Here is a 14,249-nt window from a genome sequence, read left to right as displayed (position 1 = left end):
AATGTATATTCTTTATAATTACATATTTTGTATGTATGTTATATGTATAATGTTTAATGCATATAAGATAATATATATTATGAGAATTATTCTTATTTTCGGACCTTGCAATGAAGGTCCGAAATGAACCTTGCAACAAAATTAGGAACCTTTAAAATCTTTAATCTGAACATTAAAATCAGTGACAAATTTTATGTTAAAGTACCCCTATTAATAACCAGATACAATCAATAAATGTGTCGAGAGGAATGATCAAGAGGAAAAATATTAAAAAGGTAAAATATTTCACTTTAACACGAGTTTCACATTCCCTCAAACACCTTTACAAAAAAATACTTAGATATTCAATGTTGGTCTTATTTGTATCACACTGGCTTTATTCCATTGACCAGCCAGACAAAACTAAAACGGTACAGCTATTGACATATTTAAAACACCATAATCAATGTCTTAATATGCAGCATAAATGATTCAGAAGAACATGTAAATATTAGGACTATATGATTTGAAAGTCAGTATAACATGTAAATCCCAACAGACTAAAAAACGCCACAGTCAAATATTGGAGGTATATTATTTTACCAAAACCTTGGCCGAGTAACAGCAGGCTAATTTTGCTGTATAAACTCAATGAGCAACTAAATCCCTTGCCTGATTTTCATGATTAAATATTTGTAAATTGGTTGGAAGTGAGTTGCTGAATTTCCCTGTAGAAACAAACTGACAGTATCAGTGAAAAGATCTGTCACCGATCCATGACTAAAGTTGTTCTTCGCTTAACTTCATGAATAACCTCATATGAACCTCCTGTCCTGAATATCATGAAATTAAGAAAATCATACTTTACTTCACATAAAATAACTTTAATTTCACAAAAAATATAAACAGGGGAATAATAAAACAGCTTATGTTGTACAGAAAAATATACTATATACATTTACTGTGGACGCCTTTGTGTTCACCTTTCCCTCTTTAACAGAAGTCCATCTTCCCAATACATCTTTGACAGCATGCATGCAACATTATTAAAAAAAAGCAAAGAGCAAACGGGAAATATACATATTTTTCTCCAAGAACCTGTCCTGCTTGAAATATATATTCTCTCTATCCTGCCAGGAACAGATGATTTCTCATCGATCGGCTTGTTTCCTTTGGTTCGGGTTTCTGGAATCGGAAGGTTGAATTTCTCTGATGCGAGATTTGATGGTCAGTGTGGAGTGACTATAACTGCACGCCAGGCCAATAACACACCATTAATGAGTCACTTTACAGGTGCAGTCTCTAAAAATAAACAGAAATATGATATTTTCGGCCTGTTATAGTGTTCTGACGCTTTACTGAAGTGGTTCTCAACTGGTCACGACCCAAACAATGCTGAATGCAAAATAATTAGCTGCAACAAAACCATGTGGATATCGATTGCAATCAATTGGTATTTCAGTCAAAATCTGCACACTAGCAAAATTAGACAGACATAAAATTGAGGTGGGAAAATCAATACGACCCAGGCTACATTAAATATGTTTATTTGCAATGAGGATAAATATAATTTGTGGGGCTCATTTTTATGGCTCCCGAGAGCACAGAAATGTTAATATTTTGTGTGTTGTTGGGCATGTGCAGTTTATAGTTATATTAATACATTTAATTGTTTGATTGTAATTGTTTTTGATTACTTTGTATGATAAACAATTTGGTACTACATTGGGCGCCACATGAAGTCAAATGAAGAATCTCGGGGTGCTGAAGCAAAACCAGTTGAGAACCACAGATTTTCCTGAATGTTGATAATCATTAAATAAATGAAATTAAAAATGCAGTCTAGAATATCACTAACCAAATCTATGTACTCTCAACATGCGAGACAACTTAAACCAAAGCGGGGAAGTAAGAAAATATGACGGGCTAAATTTTAAAACAAGAGGTTGGCTAGTCTCAAATATGAATGACTAACAAAGCCAAACCCCCTTTTTTTTTTACATATCATTTTTTTTTGCATTGGAAAATGTTTAATGATGCATATAGGTTGGAGAATCAAATTCTATTTTAAAGGGTATATCATAACAGCACAGATCCCATAAGTCACTTTCAGTATAAATACTGCTGCTTTAAAAATTCACAAATCATCTTGCTGGTGGAAAGGAAACAGACAAAAAAAAAGAAGTAAAATGAATGCCGAGGTTACAAGCAAATGGTGCAAAAATGCATGAAGATATGTTAAAAAACATCTGGCAAACTTCTTCAGTCAATATTTATGCCAGGTTCAGACTAGATATTTCTGTCTGTTATGATAGTCACTGTGTCAGATTATATGATTTTCCTAAATTCTTGTCGTGTCGTGGTCAGACTACACATTGCTTCTCAACCAACCATCGTTTTTAGCAACGTGTGTGATGTCACTGAGGTGGAACTAGCGACTGACTTCTGGAAACAAGAGCGTAAACAATGGCCACCGTTAGCTTAATGCTAATTCCAGAACTCACCCAGTGTCTGAAGTTGCGAACGATAGCGGAGGCGCTGCAGAAACTGTGTGAGTTCTAGAATTAGCATTAAGCTAATGCTCCGCCTTGAGGAAAAATCATAAAGGCAGGAGTATTGTTGATATGTTGTCGAGTGCACTCATTCAATCCCATAATGCACCGCAAAAACAAGTGTACAACCAATGTATTCTCAACAGCTAGAGAATACCAATAATGCACTTTGAGAGTCGCAGTCTGTTGTCGTCCAATATGACACACTATACGAGATGAAACAACCGATTCTTGCGTCCCGATGCCCATTGTTGTTTATGAATCACCACAACACACTACGTCAAACGGATCGTGCCAAAATCATGTAGTCTGAACCCGACATTAAAAGAAATTATCACAGTGACATCTTAACAAATATTTAAAAAATTGCCTTAGTTAACTTTAATTGTACAAGAATAATATTTGGAGATAGTAACTTATACATACACAATAACCATTTTATGACTTTGTTTGGACAATGTTCATTATTTTTGTTTGTATCTATAGGAAGGATACGTATGCTAAAATCTTATAATTCAATAAAATCATACATTTTAAAAGAATTACAAAATAAACGCATGCATTGAGCTTTATGACACTGGAGAGCAATGTACAACATAGCAGTATGCTGTGTAGAAACTATTATACAGTATAACTGCATAAATGTATAACTTTATAGATGAGCTTCCATAGAATTTAATATCGCGGATATCTACTAGCTTCAACAGAAACAATCAGCTTTAATCACCTTATAAAATGTGTATATGCGACATCGTAAGACTGATTTACATTCATGTCTCGATTCAATGCTTTATAAAGGAAAAGTCAGAGAAATTAAATGCATTTATTGCATTGAAGGTCCTTTTTTTTGTTGAACACCAGCTCACTGAAAGTTTCTAATCTTTACTGGCGTAAACTTTCAAAGCATGAACTCATGATCAAATGCATTTTTACGGGAGTTTATTACCGAGAACTTGAGGCAGGCTGGACACTAACCAGACGAAAACAATCGACTGCAGATGCGTCCACCTGTCATTAACTTCGTTTCTTGTGAAGAGATTTTGCAGGAAGAAAGACAAAGCCGTCTTTGTGTCTCCAAAGAAAGTCCACCGCGTCCATTGTGGAGTGCCAAGACTTTCTGTCTTCCAAAGATAGCAGCTGTCTAAAGGTTACAGAGTGTCTTTTTCACCAGATGAGGACTGAAAAACTGACGAAGACACTTTCTCCATAATGCCCCGTATGCTGCGCACAAAGCCAAGCCTTTTCACAGCGTTCCATGAGTCCCCAGTGGAGAATATCAGAAAGAAGGAAAAAATATGCACAAAAATATGTTTTTCATTTGCTGTGAGCAGAAGAAAGCAAAGAGAGAAAGAAATCCTTGTGTTTTTCCATTGCGTTGTGCTACATTGTAGACTGTACATGTTCACAGTTGACGTCCCTCAGAGCTCTGCTGAGAGGAGAGGTGTATAGTGGGTAATGGAGTCTGTCAGCTGTGGTGGTTCCCTATACTGATGCCCTATGAGGGCTGAACTGGACACGGACAACTTCTCAAATCTAGAGTCAAACGAGAAAAGTAATTTTTTTTAGAGCCTGATGAACAACAGTTCTGTGATAAAACACAATGTGCATCAATTAATAAAAAATAAGTAAAAATATTGCTAAAGACACTATACCGTTCAAAATGTTCAGGTCAGTATATATATATATATATATATATATATATATATATATATTTTTTTTTTTTTTTTTTTAATAAATTAATGCTTTTATTAAGCAAGCATTCACTGAATTGATCAAAAGTATCAAGAGATATTAAAAACAAAACAAAAATCAATTTAAAATAAATCCTGTTTTTTTAATGTATCACAAACATATTAAACAGCACAACTGTTTTCACCATTGATAATAAGAATTAATAGAATGATTTCTGAAGAATAATGTGACTGAAGACTGGAGTCATGATGCTGAAAATTTCTTTCATTTTATTCACATTTTAAAATATATTAAAATAAAAACAGTTATTTTAAATTGTCATAATATTTCACAAAACCGCTGTTTTTACTGTATTTTTGATCAAATAAATGCAGACTTGGTGAGTTTATGGAAGCTCATTTCTGTCATGGAATAAAAAAATAAAATAAAATAAAATAAAAGGTAATTACGACTTTTTATCTGGGAAAAAAAGAAAGAAACAAACTCGCAATTGTGAGAACATTTTATTGCAAGTTTATGTCCCACAATTCTGACTATTATTTTCTCATATAAACTCAAAAAAAGTCAAAATTGTCAGATATAAACTCTTACAGTTACGAGAGAAAAAGTCAGAATGGTGAAATAAAAAGTGGAAATCACTATTTGTATTATATTTATAAGCTTCCATATAAGAGACTTCTTACAAAAACAATTAAAAAAATGAATGACCCCAAACTTTTAATTGGTAGTGTATTTTGTTATATATTTTGAATTTACTTTGATATTTTATATTTTCTTAAAAATTCCTAATTCATTTATCCACCCTCATCTTTTGAAACATGAATGCTGTTTTTTTTACCATAAAAAATAAAATAAATAAATAACAGCATACAGATGGAATGACGTGAGAGTGAGTAAATAATGACAATGTTAATTTTCATTGAAGTATTAATCATTACACCATGTGAGAGAGTTTGGAAGATTACAGGCTAATCTAGAGCAGACATTTCTCATATAAATCATCTTATTTACACATTTTCCCACTTGAGTCACAAATTTAGATCTGGAGATGTATGAAAAAACTCAAAATTCAAAGTGAAATATGCTGTTTATGTCTTAGTCTTCCGTTTTTAGCATTACTAATTTACAACATTCAGAGCTCATATAAAGTAGACTACACAAAAGCTATTACTGTAAATGGACCATGTACTACCTGCTCTATAATATTAATAAGCAAAGTTTGTCACTTACTGTGCTTACATGCGGCCTTATTCATAAAACCCCTACAGAACCAATTTCTGTAAATCATATGTAAGATCATTCCTATGTAAATAGGAATTTCTATGATCTCATTCAGTTCAATGTGATTTGACCAATCACTGAGCTTTGCCCCCTGATTCACGTTCAGATCGGATTGGTCTATTTATACAATGCATTCACTATGATAATGTGAACTCTTTAGCTACTATGGACATTAATATGACATGAACTAATGTACTTGAAATGTAAGTTTCTCTCTTATGAACAACTTGGCTGAGATGTGATGCTAGAAAAATACAGAATCAGAGGTATTTGTCTTGACTTGTTTGTAAATTGCTATCTCCAGAGAGAGAACGAGAGAGAGAGAAAGAGCTATTTAAACGCAGCGACTTAATAACAATAACATAACATATAGAGCCCTTGTTCACGGAGATTTACTAACAATTAAACATCTTAAGTCGCTAATATTGCTAACTCAAAAAAATCGGGTTAAGCTATTTTGTGTTCATAGCCGCAAAATACGAAAACATTGATTTGGTTATAATTATGTCAAGCACTGTAAGTTCAGGAGTGACTATTATATTCTGTAAACACCTGAAACTATAAATTAGGGGATTCACTCACACATTTATTATGTGCAGTGTGTATTTGGCCTTCCTTGAAGCTAAGGAAAAGTCAAGAAGTAGTATAGTTGGTTTTGTTGACTGCATTTTTAACTGAGTTTGTTTTCTATGCAGTAAAAATGGAAGGCTGGACACTGATGATATACTCCAAGTATCAACATAGTAACCATAAATGGATCGTTTAGCATGCAGTCTCTCCAGACTGTTTAAACCAAGATGGGCCAATCGCCAGAACAGCAGACGCAAGGAATGTAAGATTGGAGACAGAAGTCTGAGCCAGCTTACTTTTAGATCGGTATGGACTTCATCTTCACCATGGAAGTCAGTTCCTGTTTCTTCACATTGTCTTCTTTCCTTTGCCTCACCCTATAAAAGGAACAATTCAAAGATCAATAAACTAATTGTCTTTGTCATATAGCTGTATGACAAATACTGATTTGTATGCATTTAGTTGTGAAATATAGATAAATGTAGCACAATTTTCACCATAGAAGCACGATGATAGTTAATAACACAGCCACCATGACCGCTGCAAACAGCCCCAACAAAACCAACAGACCGAGGCTTCCATTTGAGTGTAATGCATCTAAGGAAAAAACACATGAAAAAAAAACACAAAATGAAACAACACACAGATAAAAAAAACACAACACAAAACACACAAAAGATACAATGAAACAACACAAACAAAAACAACACACAGACATAACACAAAACCAAACACAACACCCAAAAACAAAAAGCACAAAACATAAAATGAAACAACACAAAACAAAGAAAAACAACACCCAAAATAAAAGCAAACACAAAACAAAAAACAAATAAATATGCAAAACAAAAATGATTTTTGTTTTCACACAAAACGAAACACAAAAACTCAACACAAAACAAAAAAACAAAACCTAAAACAAAACAACGCACAAAATAAAAAACATCACAAAACAAAATTAAATGCAAAAAAAAACAGCGCACAAACAAAACGAAACTAAAGACAACAAAAAAAACAAAGCACAAAAAAATAAAAAGAAACAAAAAACAACACAAAACAAAGCACAAAAAACCCACAAAACATACAAAAAACACACAAAACAAATTGAAAAATAAATAAATAATTAAGTGAAAAAGAAAATTAGATAAATATTTATGTTTATTGATTTGCTGGTATTTCCCCCCCGTAAATGTTACTGGTTATAACATTAGTACAACTAATACCAAAAAAGAAAAAAATATGAATATAAATACATTTTAAAAATATGAATAATTATAATAATAATGATTTCCTCCTTTTTCTTAAAAAGTGATTTCATTTTAATTAATTTTTTATTTTCTTTAAAACTGCTGTCTACAACCATAAAACGTCTCTGGTTACGTATGTAACCCTAGTTCCCTGAAGGGAATGAGACGCTGCGTGACAACGCTTTGGGAACGCCCCTGCGTGAGTGCGTCATGAAGCACGTATGAAATCAGTCCAATGGCGAGACAGAACGTCATAGGCGGGTCATGTCATCGACCAGGAAACTATATAAGCACCCCAAAACACAAGCGTCAGCTTCTGATAAACTGAAGCAAGTGCTCACGGGCATGCCGGGAGTATGGCAAAGACACGCAGCGTCTCGTTCCCTTCAGGGAACTAGGGTTACATACGTAACCAGAGACGTTCCCTATCAGGGAACTCGAGCTGCGTGACAACGCTTTGGGAACGCTAATACCAACGCCGCCATACGAGCAAGTGTCCATTGTGTGAAGTCAGAGCGAATGTATGCGGTGATGACCATCCTGCCGCATCTCAAACATCCTGAATAGATACTCCTGACAAAATAGCCTTAGAGGCAGCCATACCCCTGGTTGAATGAGCCCGGACAGCCAAAGGAGAAGGCTGACCGGAGGACTCGTAGGCAAGAGAGATGGCCTCAACCACCCACTTGCTCAACCTCTGCTTAGATACTGGACATCCCTTCTTAGGGGGTCCGAAGCAAACGAACAGTTGTTCGCTCTTTCTCCACAGGGCAGCTCTGTGGACATACGCATCTAAAGCCCTAACAGGGCAGAGCAGATTTAGTTTCTCTTGGTCCGATGTCAAAAATGGAGGAGGACAGAAAGCCTGCAGTACAATAGGCCTGACCACATTAGTTGGAACCTTGGGAACATACCCCGGCCTAGGAAGGAGGAAAGCCTTGACCATGCCGGGTGAAAATTCCAAGCACGAGGGAGAAACCGACAGAGCTTGAATATCTCCTATTCTTTTTAATGAAGATATAGCAAGAAGAAATACCGTCTTTAGAGTGAGGAATTTCTCAGAAACTTCTTCAATGGGCTCGAACGGTGCTAGAGAAAGACCTTCTAGAACAACCGCCAGGTCCCAGGTCGGCACCCTCGTGCGAACTGCTGGCCTAAGCCTCAGAGTGCCACGAAGGAAACGGGTTACAAGTGGGTGTCTCCCGAGAGAAGCTCCACTCAAAGGGACGTGGTAAGCAGATAAGGCCGCCACATACACCTTCAGTGTGGAGTGTGGAGTGGGATAACCCTGTGGAGAAACGCTCCTGAAGGAATTCCAGCACTGCACCCACTGGGCAGTTAACTGGGTCCAACTGGTGTTCTCCACACCAAGAGGTGAACATTTTCCACCTCAGGGCATATAATTTCCTAGTGGCCGGAGCTCTGGCGTGGAGGATGGTCTCCACGACCTCGGTCGAGAGACCAGATTCTATGAGCTGGGCCCCCTCAGAGGCCAAGCCCACAACCTCCATAGATCTGGGCGGGGGTGAAGTATCGACCCGCTCGCCTGAGAGAGAGAAGGTCCCTCCTGATCGGAATCTCCAGAGGAGAGCCGTCGAAGAGAGATATTAGGTCCGCAAACCAAACTCGGGCCGGCCAGTACGGGGCTACCAACAGTAGACTGACCCCGTCCCGGCGAACCCTCTCCAGAACTCCTGGGAGCAGAGCAATCGGGGGAAATGCGTACAGGCGTGACCTCGGCCACTCCTGTACCATATCGTCCAACCCCAGAGTGGCTGGAGGACTTAGGGAAAACCACAGTTGGCAGTGTGAAGTTTCTCTGGATGCAAATAGGTCTACCTCGGCATGACCGAAATGTTTCCATAGGAGCTCCACCGCCTCGGGGTGGAGTCTCCATTCTCCGGGCCTCGGCCCCTGCCTCGACAGGATGTCTGCCCCCTGATTTAAATACCCCGGGATGTAGATCGCCCTCAATGAAAGAAGCTTCCCTTGGGACCATAGAAGGATCTGGCGAGCCAGCATGTATAACGGGCGCGAACGCAGACCCCCTTGATGGTTTATATAAGAGACCACCGATGTGTTGTCTGACCGGACAAGAACATGATGACCTCTCAGGTCTGGGAGGAAGTGTTTCAGAGCCTGAAACACCGCCAGCATTTCTAGACAATTTATATGCCATTGAAGATGATGGTCCTGCCACAGACCCTGAGCTGAGCGACCACTCATGATCGCCCCCCAACCTGTGAGAGAGGCATCCGTCGTTAGTGTTACACGATGACATGGAGCCCCCAACACAGGACCTAGGGACAGGAACCAAGGTTCTTTCCACATAGCCAGGGCACGGAGACACCGTCGCGTGACCTTGATCTTGTGGAGCGGGTTTCCCCTCGGGGAGAACCCCTTGGACCTGAGCCACCACTGCAGTGGTCTCATGTACAGCAGGCCGCAAAGTATAACGTTGGACGCAGCTGCCATCAGACCCAGAATTCTCTGATACTCTTTTACAGTGAGTGACTGGCCTAGCTTTGCCTGTTTGACGGTTAAGAGAATCGAAGCTATACGAGCAGGAGACAGACGTGCCTGCATCGTTGTCGAATTCCAAACCACGCCCAGAAAGGTGGTCCTCTGTACTGGAGAAAGCACACTCTTCTTGGCGTTGAGCCTCAGCCCTAACTTCTTTATATGGGCGAGAACAACATCTCGATGCCGAATCGCCTGATGCTCCGATTGAGCCAGAATCAACCAAATCGTCGATATAGTTTAAAATGCGGATGCCCTGGAGTCGCAGCGGAGCCAGGGCTGCATCCATACATTTCGTGAAAGTTTGGGGAGACAGTGCTAGGCCGAAAGGAAGAACCCGATATTGGTACGCTTCGCTCCCGAAAGCGAACCTCAGGAACTTCCTGTGTTGTGGAAGGATGGAAATGTGGAAGTATGCATCCTTTAGATCTATCGTGACAAACCAGTCCTCGGACCTGATCTGTGACACGATCTGCTTGAGAGTCAGCATCTTGAACTTGAGCTTCCCTACTGAGCGATTTAATAGGCGCAGATCTAAAATAGGACGCAACCCCCCATCCTTCTTCGGAACGATGAAATATCGGCTGTAATAACCCAACTCTCTGCTGGGAGGAAGAACTCGTTCTATAGCCCCCTTCAGCAGCAGAGTTTTCACCTCCTGTTCCATAACCAGAGCCTGCTCGGGGTCCACCACTGTGGGAAGAACCCCTCTGAAGCGTGGCGGGCGTGATCTGAACTGAATCGCGTACCCGTGCTCGATAGTCTGCAGGACCCACTGAGAAATATTTGGAAGGCTGTTCCAATCCGCCAAAAATTCTACTAAGGGTACCAGTCTCTCGAGACTGGCCTCTGGAATATTTTGAGTGGCAGACACAATGCCCTGTAACGGCGCACCGGCAGGGAACAACTGGTCTAACCGCATCACACCGCTCCTCGGAGCGAGCGAGCGTCCCTCGGGAAAGCGCTCGCTGGGACCTTCTACGCCCCGGAACGCAGGCGGGGTTGGCAGAACGGGCCCCATTCTCCGGGCCTCGGCCCCTGCCTCGACAGGATGTCTGCCCCCTGATTTAAATACCCCGGGATGTAGATCGCCCTCAATGAAAGAAGCTTCCCTTGGGACCATAGAAGGATCTGGCGAGCCAGCATGTATAACGGGCGCGAACGCAGACCCCCTTGATGGTTTATATAAGAGACCACCGATGTGTTGTCTGACCGGACAAGAACATGATGACCTCTCAGGTCTGGGAGGAAGTGTTTCAGAGCCTGAAACACCGCCAGCATTTCTAGACAATTTATATGCCATTGAAGATGATGGTCCTGCCACAGACCCTGAGCTGAGCGACCACTCATGATCGCCCCCCAACCTGTGAGAGAGGCATCCGTCGTTAGTGTTACACGATGACATGGAGCCCCCAACACAGGACCTAGGGACAGGAACCAAGGTTCTTTCCACATAGCCAGGGCACGGAGACACCGTCGCGTGACCTTGATCTTGTGGAGCGGGTTTCCCCTCGGGGAGAACCCCTTGGACCTGAGCCACCACTGCAGTGGTCTCATGTACAGCAGGCCGCAAAGTATAACGTTGGACGCAGCTGCCATCAGACCCAGAATTCTCTGATACTCTTTTACAGTGAGTGACTGGCCTAGCTTTGCCTGTTTGACGGTTAAGAGAATCGAAGCTATACGAGCAGGAGACAGACGTGCCTGCATCGTTGTCGAATTCCAAACCACGCCCAGAAAGGTGGTCCTCTGTACTGGAGAAAGCACACTCTTCTTGGCGTTGAGCCTCAGCCCTAACTTCTTTATATGGGCGAGAACAACATCTCGATGCCGAATCGCCTGATGCTCCGATTGAGCCAGAATCAACCAAATCGTCGATATAGTTTAAAATGCGGATGCCCTGGAGTCGCAGCGGAGCCAGGGCTGCATCCATACATTTCGTGAAAGTTTGGGGAGACAGTGCTAGGCCGAAAGGAAGAACCCGATATTGGTACGCTTCGCTCCCGAAAGCGAACCTCAGGAACTTCCTGTGTTGTGGAAGGATGGAAATGTGGAAGTATGCATCCTTTAGATCTATCGTGACAAACCAGTCCTCGGACCTGATCTGTGACACGATCTGCTTGAGAGTCAGCATCTTGAACTTGAGCTTCCCTACTGAGCGATTTAATAGGCGCAGATCTAAAATAGGACGCAACCCCCCATCCTTCTTCGGAACGATGAAATATCGGCTGTAATAACCCAACTCTCTGCTGGGAGGAAGAACTCGTTCTATAGCCCCCTTCAGCAGCAGAGTTTTCACCTCCTGTTCCATAACCAGAGCCTGCTCGGGGTCCACCACTGTGGGAAGAACCCCTCTGAAGCGTGGCGGGCGTGATCTGAACTGAATCGCGTACCCGTGCTCGATAGTCTGCAGGACCCACTGAGAAATATTTGGAAGGCTGTTCCAATCCGCCAAAAATTCTACTAAGGGTACCAGTCTCTCGAGACTGGCCTCTGGAATATTTTGAGTGGCAGACACAATGCCCTGTAACGGCGCACCGGCAGGGAACAACTGGTCTAACCGCATCACACCGCTCCTCGGAGCGAGCGAGCGTCCCTCGGGAAAGCGCTCGCTGGGACCTTCTACGCCCCGGAACGCAGGCGGGGTTGGCAGAACGGGCCCCTGAGGGCACCGAGAGAGAACGGGCGCCGTGTACTGCGGCGAACACCTTTCTCTCTTGGTGGGGACCACCCTCAGTACCCTGACGTTTGTGGCGTCAGGGCTTCTTCGACGAAGCCTTCCTGGCGACAATAACCGTCCTCAAATCGGTTTTGCCCCTGGAAGGCCTCGACTGAGAGCGCCGCGCCTCGGCCCAGTCTTGCTGGGGAGGAGCACGAGGCGCGACGCTCCTTTTCTGTTGCGCCCTGTGCGAGGAGCTACTCAACGGCCGGGGTTGCTCTTTCCGCCCAGCAGCCCCGGGGACATGCACCCTAAGGGGGAGGAACTTCTGGAGCGCCGGCGCCTGCTTCTTCTCTTCTTGAAACCTCTCGATGACCGTATTTACCGAGTCACCAAAGAGGCCAGCAGTCGACAACGGGGCGTCCAGAAGGAAGGATTTCTCTTTCTCCTTCATATTGGAAAGATTTAGCCATAAGTGCCTCTCCGTTGCCACCAGGGCTGCCATAGAACGGCCTACTGATCTGGCCGTCTCCTTGGTGGCACGGAGAGAGAGATCGGCTGCCTGACGTAACTCTCTCAATACATCAGCACTCAATTCCTGCCCCTCACTAATATCTTTAAACAGATCAGCTTGATAGGCTTGAAGAATCGACATAGTGTGTAAACAGGATGCTGCCTGTCCAACCGCCGTGTAAGCTTTGCCCACCAGAGCCGAAGTGTTTCTTAGTGGTCTGGTGGGCAACGCCGGTGTCTTGAAGGACGATGCCGTATCAGGAGAAAGGTGGCTCGCCAACACTTCCTCAGCTTTAGGCATCGCCCCATAGCCATAAGATTTCGCCTCAGAAATATTAGAATATAACGATGTTTGTTGTGTGAATATTCTGGACGAAACCGGTCTTTTCCATGATCTCGAAACCTCGGTGTGGAGATCAGGAAAGAATGGCAGACACCGGCGCAGAGGTGCAGCGCGAGATGGCAAAAATCTCTCATCCAGCTTGCTCTTAGATCTAGACTCCTGTCTATCAGCTGGCCACTCAATGCTTAATCTTTCAACTGCACGAGTTAACACCTCTATAAGTTCCTCACTAGCAGGAGACTGAAGTGACGAGTCCCCAGTCTCTGCAGTATCCACACTTTCAATGTCCAGTTCCTCAGAACTGGATAGCTGAAGTGATGGTGCCTCAGCCCGGGCGGAAGAAACCGCAGCGCGTGCTTCCAAACCCGGATCTGAGGCGCTGGATCTACCAGGTAAGGGCAGAGATAGGGCAGAGCCCGTCTCCATCCCCGCTGATAGATCCATCTGCGATCCCCACGATTGAAGCCTCCGCTGTGCCTCGGCAGCAGCGGGACCCGAACCGCGGGGAGAGCGCACCGAACCACTCTTCTCGAAGAGAGCTTGGCGGGAGCGGAGCGTTTTCATGGACAAACGCTCGCAATGCACACAATCAGCTCCCTCGAGAGCTGACTGGGCATGCTGCACTCCCATACAAACAACACACAGATCGTGAGTGTCCCCACCCGTGATATAACGTGGGCAGGGATGAACACACTTTCTGAACTGCTGTTCGCTCGCCATATTAAATATATATATATCGTCTCCTTATAGTTTTTTTTTTTTTATATGTGAAAAACTCCTGCCTAGCAATACTAAGGACAGACAAAAACACTTGAGAGACAGACTGATAAGATTTCACACACAGAGCGCTTGCTGAAGACTCAGAAGCTGACGCGCTTGTGTTTTGGGGTGCT

General features: G+C 42.6%; 1 protein-coding gene across 2 annotated transcripts in view; it reads right to left on the bottom strand.

Annotated features, from left to right (window-relative positions):
• Window positions 1-842: 842 nt before the first annotated feature.
• Window positions 843-14,249, bottom strand: part of il11ra (interleukin 11 receptor subunit alpha) — a 55,049-nt gene continuing 41,642 nt past the window's right edge. Inside the window, exons 10-12 of one of the 2 annotated variants that reach the window (XM_077243268.1) lie at window positions 6,572-6,671; window positions 6,371-6,451; window positions 843-4,064 (exon numbers count right to left, since the gene is read on the bottom strand). In XM_077243268.1, coding sequence (XP_077099383.1) covers window positions 6,373-6,451; window positions 6,572-6,671 — 179 coding nt within the window. In that variant the 3' untranslated portion in view covers window positions 843-4,064; window positions 6,371-6,372. Of the gene's footprint in view, window positions 4,070-6,370; window positions 6,452-6,571; window positions 6,672-14,249 lie in introns of both variants that reach the window. The other variant, XM_077243267.1, reaches the window with a different exon arrangement.

Source organism: Siphateles boraxobius, unplaced genomic scaffold (assembly GCF_051911475.1).
Source record: "Siphateles boraxobius isolate OS27281-9 unplaced genomic scaffold, OSU_SipBor_1 25, whole genome shotgun sequence".
Taxonomy (NCBI): domain Eukaryota; kingdom Metazoa; phylum Chordata; class Actinopteri; order Cypriniformes; family Leuciscidae; genus Siphateles; species Siphateles boraxobius.
The sequence above is the reverse complement of the archived record's forward strand: the minus strand, read 5'-3'. Positions and strand labels throughout refer to the sequence as shown.